Here is a 21,288-nt window from a genome sequence, read left to right on the forward strand (position 1 = left end):
TCTGAGTCCCTGTTCCCTGCCTTGGCCGCTGTCTCTCCGGCTCTCTCCCTCGCCTCCCGCCTCCCCTCTGCCCCCTGTGTCTCTGTGTCCATCCTCTCTTTCTGTCGCTCTCCACTTCTCCCCATCTGCCGCCCACTTCCCTACCCACCCTGGTTTACCTCTCTCCCCTGTGCCCTTCTGTTACGATCCACTAGAATGGCCACTGAGTCCCCAAATATTGGTTGAGGGCCTACTGTGTGCCGGGCACTCCGCCAGGTGCCAGGGCCAGTGGGGAACACAGCATGGTGGCATTTGGGGCTTCCAAGAGCGGAAGGCTCCAAGGCAGGCAGGCAGATTCTGGCCACCAGCTCTGTCCCTGGGGTCAGAGAAGGGGACTAGGGGGGCAGTACAGGCAGGTCAGGAAAGGATGGGGCCCAGTGTGGACAGAAGAACATGATCCAGGTCTTGACTGTTCAACCCACCTGAGCAAAACAGACCTTTGCCCTCATCCCTAGCCCTACCTAGAATCAGTGAGTCAGGCAAGGCCAGGGTCGGACGGCGTGAGAAGGAAGCACACAGAAGCCCAGAGCCAGCCGGCTTGGCCTGGCTCTCACCCCTCTGTGACCCGGCCTTCCTCATCTGTGAAATGGGTACAACCAAAGTACCAAATGAGGCAGGTTTTCCCGGGGACTGACAGAGAGGGCATGGGCAAAGCATTTGTTAGCACACAGTAAGCATTTAGTAAACGTGGCTGTGAATATCGAACCTTCACCTGCCTTTAAAAACATTTCTCCTGTGCTCATTGCTATGTTTCCAGGTAGCATCCAGTAGGGACGCTTGTGCCCACCCCGTAACTGCAGACACAGAGGGGTCAATGGCTACCAAAAGCCTCCCACTCAGTGCCATGTGGCTGAGTCAGGAGTCAGGATTCAAACCCGGGGCTCCCTCCTTCCAGGGTCACCCGGTTCCCCGGCCCCATGTTGGCAGCCAGCAGGGACCAGGCTGGGGCCGGCCGGGGCTGGGGGTGTTGAGAGAGAGAAGTCAGGGTGGGGCCGGGGTTTGTGCTGTGTGCGCGGGGCGCACAATGGAAAGTGCTGCTGTCGGCAGTGACCCAGGCTAGGCCGGGGCCCCAGGCCCCCACTGCCCGCCCGGGCCTGCTGAGCCAGCGCCCACTTTGTGCCGCAGACTATAGGGCCCGATGTCTGCCAGACTATAAAATGGGGGGTCGGCCTCCAGCCGCGCACTGCACCTGCCCGCTCCGAGCCTGGCCTCCAGCAGGAAGTAGCAAGTCCCCAGGTAAGAGAGACCCCACCGTGCAGCTGGGGGCGGAAGAGGAAGAGGAGAAGGTGGGCAGAGAGAGGGAGGCAGGGCCGTGGAGGAAGGACAGAAAGAGAGAGAAAAAGGGAGCAAGATATTGGTGGAGAAAGAAGCAAAGAGAGAGAAAAACAGACAGAAAGAAAGATTGGGAGAGGGTGAAAGCGGAAGAGAAGTAATGACAGAAATAAACAGATACACCTGTGCGCGGTGGCTCACGCCTGTAATCCTAGCACTCTGGGAGGTGGAGGCAGGAGGGTTGCTTGAGGTTAGGAGTTCGAGACCAGCCTGAGCAAGAGTGAGACGCCGTCTCTACTAAAAATAGAAAAAAACTATCCGGGCGTGGTGGCGCATGCCTGTAATCCCAGCTACTTGGGGGGCTGAGGCAGGAGGATCGCTTGAGCCTAGGAGTTTGAGGCTGCAGTGAGCTATGATGATGCCACCACACTCCAGCCCACATGACAGAGCGAGACCCCATCTCAAAAATCAATAAATAAATAAGAGAAATAGACAGAGAGGCAGAGAGAGGGAGGAAGAGAGGACAGGAAGAGGGAGGAAAGGATGAGAACATCCCCAGGAGGGAATGAGTCCAGCTCCCAGCCCCCGGGGGAGTGTTGAAAAGCCACAGATGTGGTCCAGATGTCTGGCCCGGCCACGGTGGGCAGAGAACCCCAGGGTATCCACAGCCTTCGTCAGGGGAGGCTGGGGGAGGGATCTGCTTGCCCCAATTAGCTTCTTCTTACAAAGAGTGTTCAGGAATCATTGGACTGGAAGGTCTTAAGCTGTGCAGTGGGGGTCTTCGAATCCCTTGACATTGTCTCCAAAATTAAAGGGGGCGTGTTTTTCCTGGAGGCAGGGTCAAAGTGTGCATCAAGCACTCAAAGCAGTCCTGACCCCCCAGCAATGAGGAACCACTGGAATTGACCAAACCCCTCTCCACCCAACGCCCACGCAGCCACAGTCCTCATTTTTAGAACCTTCGCCATGCACTAAATACGTCGTCTGCTTGGGTCCTCCCTTGTGCCCCAGTGTCAGGACTGAATTTGTCCCCACACACCCACCCCCAGAGAATGCCAGAGGCAGTGGACGAATGGGGAAAGGAGAGAGGAGCATGCATTTATTCTCTGAGCAGATGTTAACTGAGCATCTGCTATGTGCCAGGCACAAAGCCAAGGCTAGGGCCGGAGGGGCGGATACACCAGAGCAAGTACACGCAGAGCATTTGAGACCCCGTTGCTGGGTCCACCTGCTTGAGTGAAAATCAGAGCCTGACCACTCAGTAGCTGCGTGGGCCTGAGGCAGGGCACCTCCCCTCTCCAACCTCAGCCTGCTCCGAGGGGACAATGACAACGGCGACTCTGCAGGGTTAGAGTCAGAGTCCGATGAGTTAATTAATGCATGTGACAATGCCTGCCGTGCTTTAAGAACTCCCGAGTGTGACTTCTTGTTATTAATCTGGGAGGCAAATTAAAGGCACACGAGCAAACCAGTGTGATACGTGGTGTGGAAAATTGCAGGGGCCGAGGAAGGACCCGGCTGAGTCCCAGAGGGCAGAACAGCTGGTGGGGCGAACGGCGGGTCAGAGGCCTGGCGGAAGGATGGGTTAGGGATACGGGGTCCCCCGACAGGAAATTCTCGGCTGAGGGTAGGGATGGCACGAAAAACTTCCAGGCTTATGTTTCAGAAGGAGAAAGAGAGGAAATGAGCTCAAGGAAGCCTGACAGCACAGGGTGAGGGGGTCTGAGAGCGGGGAGGAAGCTTGGGGGTGCCATCCCCAAATTCACCTGGCCAAAGGTTTCTGGACAGACTTTTGCAGGTGGGAGCCATGTCTCAGGCTGTAAAGGCCTCGGCCTCGGCCACAGCGGCGGTGAACCCCGGGTCTGATGCCAAGGGGAAGGGGGGTCCCCCCGCGGGAGCAGCCCCAGGCCCCGGCTCTGCCCTGCCCCCACCATCCATGCCCGTTCCCAGTGCCAAAGCGGGGGACCTGCCTTCTGGGAGCTACAAGGTAAGGACCTGCGGGTGGTGTGGCTGGGCTCCACCCCTCTGCTTCCCTCCCCTCCTCTTCCTCCTCCTCTAACTCCTCCTCCACCTCCTCCTCCTCCTCCTCCCCCTCTCACCTCTCCTTTCCCCTCTTCTCCTTCCCCACCTCCCCATCCTTTCCCTCCTGGGCCTCTTTTCTCCTTGGCCTCCCTCCTTGGCCTCCTCCCCGCTCCTGCATCCCAGACACAAATGTGGCCCGGCCAATCTGTTAGCCCATGAAAATGGCCTGGGGCTTTCAACACACCTGGAAAGAGGGGACCCCTTCTGTAGTTGTGCCGTAACCACGACAGCAATGAAAACCTAACACGTCACAGCTGAAGGGACACCTGCCAGTCAGGCTAGACCTGCACAAGCAAGTGCTTTGAGTTTCTCGAAAGCAAGTGACAGAAGGAGCAGAAGAGGAAGTGGGCTGGCTTAGCAGCAGGAGCCACCTGTCCCCAGGAGGTTCACCAGGGCAGCGGGATGGGCTCAGACCCTCCTGAAAGTAGTTCAAAGTGGTTCAGGTTGGAAGGGCTGCCGGAGAGCAAGGCCTCCAGTCCCCTGCGATTGCATTTGGGTCGACTTCAACCTCAGCTGCACAGAACTGGGCTCTTTTGTTTCCCTCGGTTCATGCCGGGCTCTCCCGTGGTCTGTGTGCAGCTGGCTTTTATTCATCTACTTATTTACTCACGAATTTTATATAACTTTTAATAATGCAATAAGCGCCTGCAGCCCACCACCTATATAAAAGCCAGGACTTGGTAAAAATCCTCTCCCTAACTCTAAGGTGTCTCCCCTGAGCCCACTGCGCCTCCCCCACAGCAGGAAACCACTGTCCCCACCCTTGTCCGTACTCTGCTGGCTTCCTTTTTTATATACTTTCGTGCATTATTCCTTTAACAGTAGATATGTTTGTATGTGTGCTTCACTTACTGAAATATGCTGTATGTGATTATTCTGGGTTTTTCTTTTTCCTTTCCACTTACTCTGAGATCCCTAACATCCATCCACGTTGTTGTGCGCTGATCGCCGTGGGTCATTGGTTTTGGCTGCCATATGATATCTCAGAGTGTGACTGTCACTCTCCGGCTGAGAGCCATTTAGGTGGTTCCTAACTTTGCTTTAGTGAGCAGCCTGGCCTGGAAGTTCTTACGCCTGTCTCCCTGGGCACACACAGGAGTTTCTCTGAGCAGCCAAGTGTAAGGGTACAAGTGCTGGGTCAAGGCTTTGTGAACCTTGTCCTTTCATAGCTGGGGAAACTGAGGCTCAAAGAAGGCAGACAATTGCCTCAGTTCAAGTGAATGGCAAAATTTTCCCAGCCTGGGACAGCAAGTGGACAAGGAACCGAAACAGGAGGCTCAGCGACAGGAGAAGATCAGCTCAAGTTGTGGAGGGTAGACGGGCAAGTGTTTCCTGAGCATCAGCTCGTGGCAGGTGGCTCAACCCCAGGCCCTGCCCTGGAAGAGCCCTTGGTCTTTGGAGGGGTCTGGGTAAGGTGGGAGAGGGGTGCATAGAGAGAGAGAGAAAGAGACCCAAAAGCAAAGCGACAGTGACTGTGTGGTGTGTTACTTGTGCTGCTAATGGATAGAACGCACACTCGGGGCCACTCTACCAAGCCCGCATGGGGCAGGGGGCAATCAGGGAAGGCTTTCTGGAGAGGGTGACACCTGAGCCTAGCACAGAAGAGGGAACATGACACCCAGCCTAGAACACAAAGCAGTGGGAGCTCCAAGATGGGGATGAGTAGTGGGGAAAACATTCCAGGCAGGAGGAACAGCGCAGAGAAAGTCCTGGAAGAAAGGTCCACTGGTTACTAATGGTGGCGCAGATCTTAAGTTCAAAAGTGGGGGGACGGGAGGACAGGATCATTTCACAGACTATGGCTCACGACACACTCTTATGTGACCATGCACAGCCAGCTTTTATTTATCTAGGTACTTAATGCATCTTTGACCGGGAGCCTCTCTGGTTTGGAGGGACTCCCCCTCCCCCGCTCACTCTGCCCCCTCGGCTCGGGGGCTTCTCTCCTGCAGCTGGTGGTCTTCGAACAGGAAAACTTCCAGGGCCGTCGGATGGAATTCTCAGGGGAGTGCTCGAACCTGGGGGACCGTGGCTTCGACCGCGTACGCAGCATCATTGTCACCTCGGGACCGTGAGTGTTGGGCAGGGGAGGGGCACACCCTCTGCCACAGGAAAAACCAACACGATAGTAGCTGCCATTTACCAGCTGCCTGCCCGATGGCCGTGACCATGCCAGCAGTGCCTATGTTATGTCCACCCTCATTTCAAACCCGACAGAAAGACATCATTCTCGTTCCTATTTTACAGATGAAGAAACTGAGGCTCAGGGAGGTGATCCAATTAGCAGAAGGTCACACTGTCAGTAAGCTGTGGTTTCTGGGCTCCAGAAAAATGTTGCTTAGAAATGTTGCTTAGAAATGTTGCATAGAAAGAACCCTAGTGCCAGGTGCAGTGGCTCACACCTATAATCCTAGCGCTTTGGGAGGCCGAGGCGGGAGGATCACTTGAGGCCAGGAGTTTTAGACCAGACTGAGCAACACAGCAAGACCCTGCCTCTACAAAAATAGATAAATTAGCTGGGTGTGGTGGTGCACACCTGTAGTCCCAGTTACTCAGGAGGCTGAGGCAGGAGGATCGCTTGAGCCCAGGAGTTTGAGGTTGCTGTGAGCTAGGCTGATGCCACGGCACTCTAGCCTGGGCAACAGAGTGAGACCCCATCTCAAAAAAAAAAAATAAAAAAATAAAAAAGAAAGAACCCTAGCCCATCACTGAGGGCAGGAGGAGGCCAAAGAGCCAGTGTCCACTCACTGTCCCCTCTCCTAGGCATCAAGTAATAATAAGCATCTGTGGAGTGTCCTCTAGTGCCAGGTACTAACTGAGGGCTTTACCTAGATGATTGCACAACACTGCAGCAGGGAGGGGCTATTCTCATCCCCATTTGACAGATGGGAAAACTGAGGTTCAGAGGGGTTAAGTGTCTTACCTACTGGTAAGTGACACAGCTAGGACTTGACTCACATAATTCATTGATTTCATTCCTTTTTATTTATTTATTTTTTTTGTTTGAGACAGGGTCTCGCTCTGTCACCCAGGCTGGAGTATAGTGGCATGATCATAGCTCACTGCAACCTTGAATTCCTGGGCTCAAGGAATCCTTCTGCCTCAGCCTCCTCAGTAGCTAGGACTACGGGCACATACCATCATGCCTGGCTGATATTTTTTATTTTTTGTAGAGATGAGGTCTTGCTATGTTGCCCAGGCTGGTCTTGAATTTCTGGCCTCAAACAATTCTCCTGCCTCAGCCTCCCAAAATGCTGGGATTACAGGTATGAGACACCCTGGCCAGCCTCCATTCCCAAAGCTCTTAATCACCATGCTTTGCTGCCTGTTCCTGGCTCTCTGGGCTTTGGGGACCCTCATAAAATTGCAGAAATAATGGTTCCTCCAGATGAATGGCTGCCCCAGGTCCAGCTCCTGTGTTCTGAGGTCAGGATGTGGTGCCAGTCCCAGGACCAGATCCACACGGCCCCGTTGCTCTTGTGTGTCCCCCTAAAAGCTCCCAAGAGCTATGGGCAGCCAGGCTTTGAGGTCGGATGAGCCTGGGTTTGAGTCCCGATACCCCCATTTGCCTTGTTTGGTCTTCAAGCCTCAGCTTCCTCTTCTCTGAAATGGGGAGAGTGATGCCCCCCCCCCCCCACAGGGCTATAATCCCAAGGCCTGGCACGGGCCTGGCACTTTGTGGACACCCAAACAAGGCAGGTGACGGTGAGGGTCCCCCCTCCATTGCCCCGTGAATTCAGCCAAGTCACCCTGGGCCAGGGTAGGCTCCGGGGGGCTGTTTCTCCCTCCTGCACCTACTTCACCCCCGGTGTGGTCAACACAACCCGCGCCCCACCCTCGGCCCCAAAACTCAGCTGGGAACAGAAGCTACCGGATGTGGCCAGCTTGGGGTTTCAGGCTTTTTTCGGTTCCAGTGACTCAAACCCAGAATGTTTCTCCTGAAACAAAGACGCAGCTGGTCTCGGGTGTGTGCTTTGGGGCTGTCCCCTGACGGGCACATGGGTCTGCGTAGGGGCTGGCAGGGCTGTGAGGGGAAAAAAGGAGGAAAAGGGCTAGGTGGGCAGGCGAGGAGAGGCTGCCTTCAGCACGGGGGTGTAGAGGCATGCCTGCCTGGAACCTAGAGACATCCTGACACCTGACACCACCGTGTGACCTTCCGCTGGGGACTTAACCCCACTGAGCTTCAATTTCCACATCTGTAAATTAAAATTTCTGCCCAGTCTCTTTCCTTGCTTGTAGCTTCAGATGAGCCATGGGAGATGGGAAAAGGCGCCGACATAAATATTTTAACTTCCTCACTGGTCCCCTGATTAGGACAGGAGAGGTTTGAGGGGAGGTTGGGCAGGGCGGCAGGGCCACACCAGTGTCCGTCTTCCCATAAGCTCAGACCTCCAGCCACTCCCCTGCCCTCCTTTAATCGTAAACGGTGGCATTTGTCGGGCTTGCTCGGTGCCGGATCTGTTCCACGCGCTCCCTCTTTCAGGCCCTCCTAACCTGCCGAAAAGGTAGACGCGATCATTTCTTCTCTTTTGCTGAATGCAGCTTAGCAAGCTTATGTGCTACCCAAAGTCACACAGCAAATAAATGGTGAGCTGGGATTAGAACTCAGGTCTGTCTGTTTCCAGAGTCTATGCTCTTGACTCCTACATGGTACCACCTTCCAAGAGTCCCTTCCCGTTCACCCATGTATCTCTCCATCCATCCATTTATAGATGAGTCCATCCATCCATTCTCCATCCACCTACTTACCCTGCCTCCCTCCATCCAGCCATTCCCCACCAACCATCCGTCCATCCATCCATCCATCAGTATATCCACCCATAAATCCATCCATCCATCCATCCATCCAGACATCTACCCAATTATCCACCTACCCATCTACCAATCCACCTATCCATCCATTCAACCCTCCCCCCATCCATCCATCCATCCATCCATCCATCCAGACATCTACCCAATTATCCACCTACCCATCTACCAATCCACCTATGCATCCATTCAACCCTCCCTTCATCCATCCATCCATCCATCCATCCCTCCTTTTCTGCTCCAGATCAGGCAGGGCTGAGGCAGATTCAACTCTATTCTGGGAGGAAACATGTACCTCTTCAATTCTGTCACTCCAGTGTGGTTGGCACATCTCTCGGACAAAGACCTGAGGCTCCTGGGACGCGTTCTGTCTCTGTCCATGGTGGTGGCCCATCACCCCCACCCCCTTCCGAGGAGAGAAAGGTCCCAGCTGCCTCCAGGGAGATGGCGCTAGCATCAGTGTCCCCTCAGCCCTCTCCTGTTCCCCGAGAACTCCTGAACACACATAGAGCCAAGGTCAAGGGGTTTCTTAGTCTCAACTCTCTCATCTGTGAAATGGGGACCACCCTGGTACACAATCCCACCTCCTGCCCTTGATCGGGCTGCACCGGGAAAGCCAGGAAAAGCCCCTGTTTGACTTCAAACTTCTAATTAGCCCTTGCAAAGCCTTGAGAAGGACTGAATACCTTCATACGCACGATCGTATTTAATGTCACAGGTACCTGAGAGGTAGCTGTCACCATCATCCCCGTCCCCCTGACCTCATAGCAGTTAGTGTCTCCTATATGCCGGGCTGGTCTTTCCCCCACGTGTGACTCCAGCCCCTGTGATCAATTTCCCCCTACCCTTGTACCTCTGAGACTGTTATTTATTTAACACATTTCATTTAAAAATTATCCTTTTAAACACAAATAAACATTTTAAAAGAAACTTTACATTACTTTTATAAACGAAAAGCTAGTATCACTTGCGGTAAGTAAAAGGTATCCATAAAAAAATCAACATAATGAACACAAAAACAGTACTGTTATACTGTTGCTATTATACATGGAAGCTCTGGGCTGGTGGTCTGTTCACCTTTTGTTACAAAAAGAGAGATCAGTAAGTGTTAAAAGCATGTTAGCAGCAGAGACTTTCCCCCAGCTGTAATCAGGGTTAAAATGTATCTTTATATGTTATTTGGCCTTAGATCCTTATAGTACTTAAAGCATGTATAAATCCTACATCTGGGGAAAGAGTTTGCCCAGGTAATTACACACATTATCTCATTTAATCCTTCGCCACCTCCAAGAAATTAGGTGTATTAGTGTAGATGAGGCAGCCAAGGCTCAGAGAGGCAAAGTCACTTGCCTGTAGTTGCACAGCCAGCAAGTGGGATAGCCTAGAATCAAACCCAGATACGTTCAGCCCCCTTTGGACTTTTCTGCTGGCCTCAGGGCTGGGTGCCAAGGGAGATAGGATGACAAGTTGTGCGTGTGTGTGTGTGTGTCGTGTGTGGTGTGTGGAGAGGTTCTGCTAACCATTTTTTTCCTCCCTGCCTTTGCCCCTCCTGGCTCTCCCCACTCTCGTGGTCCTTCTCGTGTCCAGCTGGGTCGCCTTCGAGCAGTCCAACTTCCGCGGGGAGATGTTCATCCTGGAGAAAGGCGAGTACCCTCGCTGGGACACGTGGTCGAGCAGCTACCGCAGTGACCGGCTCATGTCCTTCCGGCCCGTCAAGATGGTGAGCGGCCCCCGGGCTGGGGCTGGGGAGGCAGTGGCGGGGGGGCAGGGGCACGACCCCGGCCTCAGGGTGAGCAGGGCAAGAGGGAGAGAAAGGTGGAGGAGGAGGCGCGGTGGCGACTGGCTTGTCTAAGGGCAGCGGGCTGGTTCGTGCACTTGCCCATTCACCGCCATCCCTGAGACATGCACCCTGTCCCCGGCCCCGTGTTGGAACCCTGGGCAAATGATACACACAAAACCCTCCAGCTGTGACAGCTAAAAATCTCAGCTTCTTCCTCGATTCTCTTGATAGAATGTTTCTAATCCCAGGCTGCAGATTTAGACCCTCCTTGGGAGCTTTTAAAATCCCAATGTCCATCGGAAACACCAAACAGGCAGGTTAAAAACTGTGCAATGGCTCAGAAGAAGGATATTGTAGAAAGGCCGCTTGGACCTCTCAATCATAAGATAATATACTGAATTAGTTTCTTACGATATTTAACTAAGACCTCCTCAAGAAGATTCAAGGCCAAGGTGGGCGGTGATATTCCCAAGGGAGGCACAGTTTTTCCAGAATTATGTTGATGGTGAGTCAGTCTCCGATGGTAACCACCATCATGGGAATATTCATGAATATTCATTGGCGGCTATCAGGTGCCAACGATCAGCTGTTCTGGCATCGCCAAATTTACCTTAATGAATTATCTAGCCAGATCATTCCCAGTGTTTTTCTCAGAATTGGAGGCTGACTTATTAGCCTTCATAATGGACCCTACATAGGAATTCATGGATTCAGCTCTCAGTGGTTGAATGGTCCTTATACGGCAGTCTCTGTCAAGGGAGCTTGTTTAGAAAGCAGGGCATGTAGAGTAGCTTCTAGAAGCTTGCTGTCCAAGATAGTGGACAGCACTGGCCATATGTGGCTATTGAACACTTGAATGTTGGCTAGACTCAATGGAGATGTGCTGTAAGTGTAAAATACACACTAGGTTTTGAACGTATAGTAAAAAAAATTTTTTATTTAAAAGAATGTAAACAGTGCGTTGATATTGTTATATTGGCTACATATTGAAATTATAGTATTTTGGACATATTTGTTTAAATGAAATATATTATTAGACATTTTAAGAAATCTGAATGCCGAGATCCCACTCCAGACCAATTAATTCTGAATTCTCTGGGGCTGGGACCCAGGCGCTGATACCTTTTCCACGCCCCCTCGGTGGTCTGTCTGTGTGGCCAGGGCTGAGATCCGAGGGTCCAGTCCTCCCGCTCTCTCCCCTGCCACTGTGCTGGTCCAGACCACCATTAGCTCAGCCACATGAACGGCAGGTGGAAAAGCCTTCCAGGGAGCGGCGTGTGCTAAGCTCCTGCAGCAGGGGCGACCTGGCGTGACCAAGACAATTGAAAGCAGCCAGTGTGGCTGCCGCAGAGGGAGCAGAGGGGAGGTGTTGGCAGAGGGCCTCACAGGTCACGGCAATGAGCTTGATCTTGACCTCACTAGCGATGGGGAGCCATCAACCAGCTTAACCTTCCCAAGGCCCTCAAGATTGTAGCAGTAACACATAATAGTTGTTTCCATGAATTAAGCACTTACCGTGAGCCGGTTATTGCACTAAGGACATTTGTCATACCGTGGCTCAGAGGGTCCCTGTGCTCCCAACCCTGCCTTGCACCATGCACACACCCCCTGGCACCCTGGCCACACAGATGTTTGCTTTAAACGTCCCAACCTTCCAGCCTTTGCCCCTGCCTTCTCCTCTGCCTCACCCTCCTTCCCTTCTCAGCCTTGCACACTCCTGCTTAACCCCCAAAGCCCCCCCTGAGTGTCACTTCTTCCGTGAAGCCTACTTTGATCCACTTTCATTCCCTCTGGGAGAATCAATGAGTCCTCTCTTCATCTACAATCTTCTGTTGGAGTCTTCCGTAGAAGAATCCACTTACATCCTGGGCTCCTCCTCCTCCCGGTGGTGGTGAATAATCATAGATAGTCACCATGCCCTTTCATTGAGCACCTACTATGTGCTGGGTGCTTTGCTTGCCTTTCATGGAATCCGTACAACAGTCCTATGAGGCAGAGACTATGACAACATTCATTTTAAAGACAAGGAAACTGAGGCTCAGAAGTAGAAAATGACGACTTAAGGCTACACAGCTGGTAAGTACCGGGGCTGGGATTTGAATCCAGGTCTGTGGGACACCGTAGACACTGAGGTTAGCATCACTCTGCTGTGATTTCCTGTTCATCTCCGTGGCTCTTCATACCCTTGGGCCTATAACAGCCTGTGACACTGTTTTTTTTTTTTTTTTTTTTTTTTTTTTGGAGATGAGTCTTGCTCTGTTGCCCAGGCTGGAGTGCAGTGGTGTGATCATAGCTACTGCAGCCTCCAACTCCTGGGCTTCAGGTGATCCTCCTGCCTCAGCCTCCAGAGTAGCTGGGACTACAGACACGTGCCGCCATGCTCAGCTAATTTTATTTGTGTAGAGACAGGTTCCAGCTATGTAGCCCAGGCTGATCTCGAACTCCTGACCTCAGGCAATCCTCCTGCCTCGGCCTCCCAAAATGCTGGGATTACAGGCATGAGCCACCACACCCAGCCAGCCTGTGATTACTTTTGAAAAGATGGATGATCCTTGCCCTTAGAAATAATAGGCAAACTTAAAAAGTAAGACATGTAATCATGACAGCATTAAACATCTGTGCAATCCAGAACTGAATTCTATGCCCACATTCAAGGCTGGGCCTGTTACATAGTTGCTGCTCAACCATGAGTTGGCTAGTTGTTAGTCACAATCCCATGAGGCAGTCGAAACCCCATTCCATAGATGAACAAACTGAGGCTCAGAAGGGGCAGAATAAAATGCCCAATGTCATTAGCACATCAATGTCAGAGGCAGGATTTGAACCCACATCTGTGTTCCATGGTGCCCCCAAGGTTAATTGGTAACTTTCACACAGCTTGTAAGAAGCATTTACAAAAAGGGCAATTGGTTAAACTCCTGATAGCACAAGGACACTGACTGGGCTTAGGAGTGAAATGTTTCTCTGAAAGGCTCTGCCCCTCCCTGGCTGTGTGACATTAATCAATAACCTTAACCTCTCTGAGCCTCTGTGTCCCTGACCGTAATAATAAAAGCAATGAATACATTTCGGGAGCGCTTGGTGTATGCCAGGTATCATACTCAGTGCTCTACATGGGTGAACTCATTTCATCCTCATGACAACCCTATGACACAGGGCTGTTATCCCATTGTCCTTCTGTTTCCCTCCAGACCAGACAGCAGGGATCTGGGGACAGTCCCACAGTGGCCTGAGCAGGCCCGGCTCTCTCTTTCCCCACCCAGGAGACCCCACTACATTCTCTTTGGCCCGTTTGTACTTCACACACCTGACCCAGCCTTTCCTTCTGCAGGACGCCCAGGAGCACAAGATCTCCCTGTTTGAAGGTGCCAATTTCAAGGGCAAAACCATAGACATCCAGGAGGACGACGTGCCCAGTCTCTGGGTCCACGGGCTCTGTGACCGCGTGGGCAGCGTGAAGGTCACCAGTGGCACGTAAGCATGCTCCCGCGGGGTCCCCGTCCCCTGCCCAAGCACACGCAGCCCCGAGGGCTGGCCCTCTTGCAGGATATAATATCAGATTCCCGGGAAGGGCCACGGCCCTTCTCACCATCTCCTGGTGCTGGTGTCTGGGATTCGGCAATAGGGTTTTATTCCTCTGCGGAATAGAGACAGCAAACTGAGGTTCTAGTAACTCACCTACCTAGATTTTCACAGCTAGTAAATAAATGGCAGAGCTAGGATTTGAATTCAGGTATGTTTGAGAACAGAGTGTGTATCCAACCACAACGCACAAATTCACTTACATATAAGGCCCATTTTTTAAAAAAATAAGGCCCCTCCCTCTCATTTGCCTCATAGTCCCTAAGCCCTGTCCTTGTGTCCTTCGATTCTGTTCTCTGAGCCCAGCAACTCCGCAGTCACTGGGCCGTGTGTGCATCTCCCTACCACGTGCAGGCAGCATGCTCAGCAAACACTCTAGGTGCATTTTGTTCATTTGGCCCCCAAAACGCTCATAATAAACTAGCCACGGTGACCTAGGCCCACTTTCTAGAAGGGGACATTGAGGCCTGCCAGAGAGGTGAAGTCCTTGTCCAAGGGCACGCAGCAGGAAGGGGCAAAGCCAGGACAGGGGAGCCCCGTGTGACCCAAGCCCGAGCGCCCGCAGGTGAGAGTTGGGGAGCAGACTGCAGGGATGGTTGGAGCGCAGGCTGGGCTGGCAGGGCTCCGCGTGCCAGGCCAGGAGGCTGGCTGTCTCCACTCTGTGCTTCTTGCTTTCTCCCCAGCTGGGTCGGCTACCAGTATCCCGGCTACCGTGGGTACCAGTACCTCCTGGAGCCTGGCGACTTCCGGCACTGGAACGAGTGGGGGGCCTTCCAGCCACAGATGCAGTCCTTGCGCCGCCTGCGTGACAGGCAGTGGCACCGTGAGGGCTGCTTCCCTGTCCTGGCCACCGAGCCCCCCAAATGAATCCACACGGCACTCCGCTCCCTTGCCCCACCCCTTCTTCAGGCTCAGTTTCCCCATCTTTCCCAGGCAAATAAAAGTTCCTAAAACCACAGTGTCTCTTGGGTCTGTGGACAGACGTGTGCCTCCAGGTTTCCCATCATTGCTGGGATGCGACTTCCTTGGTCTTAATAATTAAAACAGTAATAAAAACAACACACGTTGAAAAGTTCTTTATACACATTATCTTAGTCTATCTTTTAGACTACTCTAGGAGGTTGGTATTATAATTGTTTCCATTTAACATGGCAGGAAATTGAGGCTCAGAGAGGGGAAGTGATTTGCCCAAGGTCACACAGGTAGCAAGTCAGGGTTGGAACTCAAGCAGTCTGACTGCAGAGCCCACACTTTTCAACCAATCTGTGTTTTCAAACTCTAGTCCTTTGTGCACCACCCGAATGATTTTTTTGCCTTATCTGCTTACCAGCTGGTTTGTTATTTACTTGATATTTTTATTTAAATAGACTTAATATTTTGTGCTTAAATGCATTGATTTGCAAATAAAACTTTATAAGCCTACAGGACGTGGAAAATTGGAATCATATACCACAGATAGAAAAGCAATCACATACATAAATCAAGTACAATTTAAAGAAGGCCACGTATCAAATTCCCAGCAGACACCACTGCCTGCTGAAAGCTCTGGGCCTGCAACCTGCTCGCTCTTTGACAAAATAGGTGATTAGCGAATGTTGGAAAAAAGTGTGAAAGTTACGCTTGCACCATACACATTTTTTTCCCCTCCTTGATTTAATCAACAAAGGTTGAAAAGAGTATTATTTTCTTGCATGTGATTCGATGTTATTTAATCCTAGAATCATCTCTTTTGGAAATCTCCACCAGCCACTATTGACTCCCATATCAACAGTTAATGTTGATCGATGTTATTAATCATTCATCTGTGCAGGAAGCCTGGTGGAAGAGGGTGTTGCCATGGATATCTTCCTGGAGGAGGAAATATCTGAAGGGGGGGCCTTGAAAGACAGAGCAGGAGCTTGCTTGATGTGAGAACAGGAGAGATGATAATTCCAGGCAGAGCAAACAGCAAGGGCCCTGCTACCCCATATGGCACCTTTGTACAAATGATAATGAGATGCCTTTTCTTCCAGACATTTTACTGCCACCTGCCAGAATTATTGGTATAAATCTGTGATGTCTACGATATGAATATGGCACCCTTGTGTTGTGCCCAACTTGCACAGCTGTACTTGGCGGCCTGGGAGCACCATGAACAAGCAAAGTGGGCCCAAGCAAAGCTTACCAAGATGGAAGCAGTAGCTTGGTGGTTGTGTGGGCAAAAGTAGGGGGTGGGATAGTGATGCTGAGTGTGGCAAAGGAAGCTGGCGAGAAAGGTGGGGCCTCGTGGCACCCCACTCTGTGGCTTCTCTGAGCTTCAACGTTGAGGCACCACCTTACATAACCTTCCATGAATCTCGCTCACCTTCCCTCTTCTTCCCACCCTATTTCTCCCCACCTCTTGGCCAGCACCTTGGACTAGCAGACAGCGTTGTCTGTGGAAAGAAATCAGGAGATGAGAGCATTAACCCTGCTCTACTGTTAGAAGCTGGAAAGAATTGCGGAAATCGTTTCCATTCCCCGAGACTCATTCTTCCCTTCTGTAGAATGACAGCTCAAATGTCCACCCAGCCCCAAGATGCTGCGGTTCCAAAGTTCTGGGATTCTATTATATAATTTATCTCTAAGCTTCTGTGACTCCCTGATTCCAAAGTCAAGCTACATAGACTGCCATCCTAAGTTCCTAAGGTCTGTGAGTGCAGCTCTAAGATTCTAATGTGATGGAGCCGAGCCTTATAGTCATATGAGCCACATGAAATTGACTTTCATATTTCCTCAACTCCAAGGTCCGATTGATGGTAAGATGCAAGAAGATTTTACGATTCAAGAAAAAAAAAAAAGAGAAATGCTATCCATTAAAATATAACACCATTGCTTTCTGATCATTCAGAATTTTTATTTTATCTTTATTTAAAGAACTAGTTGCACCAGGTGCAGTGGCTCACGCCTGTAATCCTAGCACTCTGGGAGGTCGAGGCGGGTGGATCGCTCGAGGTCAGGAGTTCGAGACCAGCCTGAGCAAGAGCGAGACCCTGTCTCTACTAAAAATAGAAAGAAATTATCTGGCCAATTAAAATATATATAGAAAAATTAGCTGGGCATGGTGGCGCATGCCTGTAGTCCCAGCTACTCGGGAGGCTGAGGCAGGAGGATTACTTGAGCCCAGGAGTTTGAGGTTGCTGTGAGCTAGGCTGATGCCACGGCACTCTAGGCCAGGCAACAAAGCGAGACTCTGTCTCAAAAAAAAAAAAAAAAAAAAAGAATTAGTTGGGACTTATCTGAACATAGCAGGAGTTCTTTTTGTTTGTTTGTTTTTATTGTTAGTATATCAATCTGGTGAGTTCTATGAAAGGAAAATGTACTAGTAATTCATCATTTAAGTTAGCATTCACAGTCCACATCTTGTGGATCATTTTCAGCTCAAAAATATTTTTACTTTCTCACAGGTATTAACATATGAAAAAATGTGCATATTAGTATTGCTGAAACAAGAGACATACACTTGGCAAAACAAACAAAGGCCAGAAAAAAAGAACAGTTAAGGTCATTATTTTATATTTAATTTATTGTTTTGCTAATTAATTTATGAATAAAAATGCCATAACAAAAAACAGAGAACATATAAAAATCATAAGCAAAAACAAATAATAAAGATACAAAGAAACAAGTAGAAGAAAACATGTTAAAAGACCAAGAGTGAGTGTGACTTAGGAACTATTAATACAAACCTGGTGTTCCTTCCCTGGGTCCTAGTTCCAACATACCTCTTGAAATGTGAGCCCCCTGCCACCTGGAGCAGGATTTCAGATCTTAAAGATAAGTTACATTTTTGCCTTGAAACTGAAACTGAGTTTCAACTTCATCAGGTGCTCAACCCAAGAAATGTTGATGGGTGCAGTACTGGGGGAAACCAGTTGAGCTGGACTTCCCAAGCCGCCATGATGCCCTCAGCCTTCCTGGGGAGTCCTCCAAGGTAATTTTGACTCTGTATGAGTTTTGCCCTAAATACTGACTTTAAAACGCAATGCTAAGCCAACTAGGGACTTCATGTTTCAAGGTTAGAGTCCATGAATCTTAGCATCACAGGCCTTTGGGAAGGCAAAGCATTTTGGTTATGGAATAGCATCTCGCATCCATGATGACAGGAGGTGACCCATGATCTTTCCAGGCTTTGGGGCACAGGCACAAAGTTGTCAGCGTGTCCATGGGGGGATGGGGACAGGAGGATCACCCAGAAGCACTGACTGCTTTTGTAGCAGTATGAGATGCTGACAGACACACAATAACTGAGTTTTGGGGGGAACAGTGTGGTTCCAGGGTGCCCTGAGGAGGTTCTAGAGAGATGAGCACCTTGTTTCGAGGACCAGTCACCTGGGAGAGATACCTAGGATCAAAGTGTGCCTTTCAAAGCTTAGATACCCAGCTACGAACAGCAACTCCACATCCAGCAGGAGAAGAGAACCTGCCCGTCCACCCTCACTTCCTGCCCACCGTGGAGTCATCTCCTCCTGCCAGCACACTGGAAAGGGTGGAGAGAGACCCCATGTTGCATTCCAGCCTTGACAACGACCAGCTATTGTCCTTGGTCCAACCAAATTACCCGACGGAGCTTCTGTTTCCTCATCTGTAAGATGGGAGTAATGATCATAAAACCTCAAAAGGCAGTTGAGAGGGGTAAACAATCAACTTAAATATAATCATCATATATAAATATATATAATAAGTTGCTTGGCCCATAGCAAGCACCTAAGTCAAGTGTAACTATTGATATAGCATAAACATCATCTCTTGAACATCAGAGCTGGAAGTAGTTTTAGAATCAATATGTTTTATGCTACATTTATTGTTCCTGCTTTTGACAAATATTGATTGAAGACCTCCTAAGTGCCGGGCTTTGTCTACTTTGCTGGGAAGATAGGCTGGGGAAGAAGACAGAGGAGGCCCCTGCCCTGGCATTCCCAGCCTGGGCATGCAGACAGGAGAAATGAACTCTTTTGTCTGCCTTCAAAGTCATGTCAAATTCCCGGGACGCATGGTCCAGTGTCTGATCCACTAGGATGTCCTGGGGAATGGGAGCGATTAGGCTTCCCTAAGGAGGTGACAGCCAGATTGAGACCTGAAGAGGTTCACTAACTGGGGCTGCTGAGAGGAGAAGGCCCAACGCTTGAATAAGAGGATCATTCTGGTCCTCTTCCTTCGCCCCGCAACAGAGATCTGCCAATTCTGTCTTCCAAACATCTCTGGAACTGGAATACTCCTTCCACGCCCTCATCCCCTCTCTGGGCTGGCTGAATTATTTCAACAGCCTCCAAAGCAGTCTCCTTGCCTGCTCATCCCCCGTGCAGCAGCCAGAGAGATCTGTGCAGAAAGTAAAGCTAACCACACCCTGCCCCTGCTGAACACCTTCCCGGTCTCTCCGTCGTCAGAAAGCCCGACTCCTTCCCACAGCCCACGAAGCCCTGCAGCATCCGGCCCTGCAGACCCTCTGATCTCTGCTCTCATTTGCACCACATCCTGTCCACTCCGCGCTCGTGCAAGGCCCACATTCGCCTCCTTCCTGCTGGGTCTTTGCACCTGCTGTTCCCTGTGACTGGCACACTCCTCCACAGCCCCTAGATCACGCCTCGGTCATGTAACAAACACCCCTGGCCCTCCCCTCCGGGACCAGGTTAACCTCTGCTGCCCCTGCCTTGCCAGTCACAGGTGCTCACTTTACCACGAAGCCTTGTGGAGGGGCTGACTTCCCCCACACGCACGCAGGGCCCTAGTCCCCATGACCTGCCGAATCCCAGTGCCCAGCCCAGAGCACTCAGGAAACGCTGTTGCTAGAATGTTATTAAGCAAATACCCCCACTCAGACCTCTTCCTTTGATCTCCACATCTTCATCCACAGAAGGACACTATAAAACACACAGCTGCTGTTTAATCTGCACACGCATCAGATTAGTCGTACGAAGTCTCTAATATGCATGCAATAAACACTCTATAATATTGTTTTATTGTTTCCAGACTGGTAACAGCCAGCTCCCTGGAGGCAGCTGGTTTCATGTTGTCAGTTCCAGCGTGTTCTACATGGCAGGCACTATTTACCCGACATATGAATGAATGAACGAATGAGCTACAAATGAACACATGGGTGGCCATGGGCAAATCACTTCATATCTGTGTGCCTTGGTTTCCATATATGCATGTGTGTGTATAATGTTTGCTGTTACAGTTGTAACTATCACAGAAATTTATTTTAAACAGATAATATACATATATACATATGATTAAAAGAAAAAAGTTAAAAGAGAACAAACGACCAAAGTTCACAGGGAAGAGTAAGCCTGCACGCCTTCCTCCCCCTTTCCTTTAGGTATTCAATGCCTAAGTGTAGACAGGTCTATTATTTTCCCCATTTTACAGATGAGGAAACAGAGGCACCAAGAGGTTATGTGTCTTAGACTGAGCTAGATTTCCAGCCTGGAGTATCTCATTAGTGTATATCAGGGTTTCTCGACCTCTGCATTATTGGCATTTTGGGCGGGATGGTTCTCTCTTGGGGGAGGGGTGCCGTCCTGTGCGCTGTAGGATGTTCAGCAGCATCCCAAGCCTCTAGTCACTAGATGCCAGTAGGAACCCTCCACCCCACCTGTCGTGACAATCAAAAATGTCGTCAGACATTGCCAAATATCAGGGTGCGGTGGGACGTCAGGGCAAACCCCAAACCCCTCCCCCAAACCACTGATGCATATGAATATGCATCCGAGCCTTTCCTTCTTTTGTCTTTGTTTTACATAAAACGGCAGCACGAACACACCTTGGTCCGGGTCTAGTTTTCTTCTCTTACACCACTTTTTGGTGATCATTCCACTTCACTGCTTACAGGCAGAGAGGGACTTCTCCTAAACGGAGGCGTCGCGGAGGAAAGGAGTGGGCCGCCCGTCCTGGGGGGAAGCCAGCGTGTAGGCAGAGGGGCCGGGCTCCGCCGCGAGCCTCCGCGACGCTCCCGGGTCCGCCCTGCCCACTGCGCGGTCCAGAGGCGGGCTGGAGGGGGCGGGGCGAGGCCGGGGGCGGGGCGTGGGCGGGACCGCGTCCCGGGCCCGCCCCCGCCTGACGTCACGGCGCCGCGGCCCCACCCCCGCGCGGGCGCCTCCCCCTCCCCCGGCCGGGGCGGCTGGAGAGCCGGTTGTCGCTGCGCGTGCGGGGCCGCTCGCCGCGCTCGGGCACGGTAGGTGGCCCTGGGGCGGCGCCGGGGGCTTCGGGCTGCGGCCGGGGGCGCGGGCCCGGGGTGCGGGCCCGGGACGCAGGAGGGGCGGCCTCGGGCGCCGGGGAGCCCTTGGTCCTGGCGGCTTCCTCCGGGCCCAGCGCGGCTGCTCGCGCTCCGGGGCTGGGAGCTGGGAGGCGGCGGCGCGGGCGGGCGGTTCAGGGATCCGCACCCGCCCGGCGCCCCGAACGCTTTCCGCGGGGTGCGGCACGGCCCGGGCCCCGGTGACCGCGCTTCCCACTCGGGACGCTGCGCCCGGGACGCGCTCAGCGTCTGTGTGTGCGCGTGGGGGGTGGGCAGAGGGGCGGCGTGTCACCGCCTTCTGAGTCCCCAGCCTCGCCCAGCGCGCGGGGACCCCCAGGCGGGCGCCGGGGCGCGTGGAAGTTAACTTGCAGCCGCGGTGGAGTTTGAGGCGTGTCAGAAGTGGAGGCGTGGAGGGCGGAAATCGCTGGCTGGGGAGGTGGGTGCCAGAGCATGGGGTGGGGGTGGGGGGGCC

At 51.8% G+C, this 21,288-nt stretch overlaps 2 protein-coding genes across 2 annotated transcripts in view; both read left to right on the forward strand.

The window, feature by feature from the left end:
* The first annotated feature begins 1,224 nt into the window (after positions 1 to 1,224).
* On the forward strand, positions 1,225 to 14,639 carry CRYBB1 (crystallin beta B1). Its single transcript, XM_069497350.1, has 6 exons — positions 1,225 to 1,275; positions 3,100 to 3,298; positions 5,346 to 5,464; positions 9,790 to 9,922; positions 13,314 to 13,456; positions 14,248 to 14,639. Exons 2-6 carry the CDS (start codon positions 3,119 to 3,121, stop codon positions 14,429 to 14,431), a joined length of 759 nt encoding a protein of 252 aa, XP_069353451.1. The 5' UTR covers positions 1,225 to 1,275; positions 3,100 to 3,118; the 3' UTR covers positions 14,432 to 14,639.
* Positions 14,640 to 20,716: 6,077 nt separating this feature from the next.
* The window catches only part of TPST2 (tyrosylprotein sulfotransferase 2), a 47,823-nt gene continuing 47,251 nt past the window's right edge, over positions 20,717 to 21,288 (forward strand). Inside the window, exon 1 of the mRNA XM_069496994.1 lies at positions 20,717 to 20,756. The gene's annotated coding sequence lies outside the window, so the exon portion shown is untranslated. The remainder of the gene's footprint in view (positions 20,757 to 21,288) is intronic.

This window comes from Eulemur rufifrons, chromosome 21 (genome assembly GCF_041146395.1).
Source record: "Eulemur rufifrons isolate Redbay chromosome 21, OSU_ERuf_1, whole genome shotgun sequence".
Taxonomy (NCBI): Eukaryota; Metazoa; Chordata; class Mammalia; order Primates; family Lemuridae; genus Eulemur; species Eulemur rufifrons.

What these genes read in the sequence shown, in the direction of transcription:
- CRYBB1 (XM_069497350.1), top strand. Translation starts at nt 3,119, where the DNA reads ATGTCTCAGGCTGTAAAGGCCTCGGCCTCGGCCACAGCGGCGGTGAAC. An exon ending in TGCCTTCTGGGAGCTACAAG is followed by an intron (nt 3,299 to 5,345) that starts GTAAGGACCTGC and finishes TCTCTCCTGCAG; the next exon opens with CTGGTGGTCTTCGAACAGGA. An exon ending in GTGAAGGTCACCAGTGGCAC is followed by an intron (nt 13,457 to 14,247) that starts GTAAGCATGCTC and finishes CTTTCTCCCCAG; the next exon opens with CTGGGTCGGCTACCAGTATC.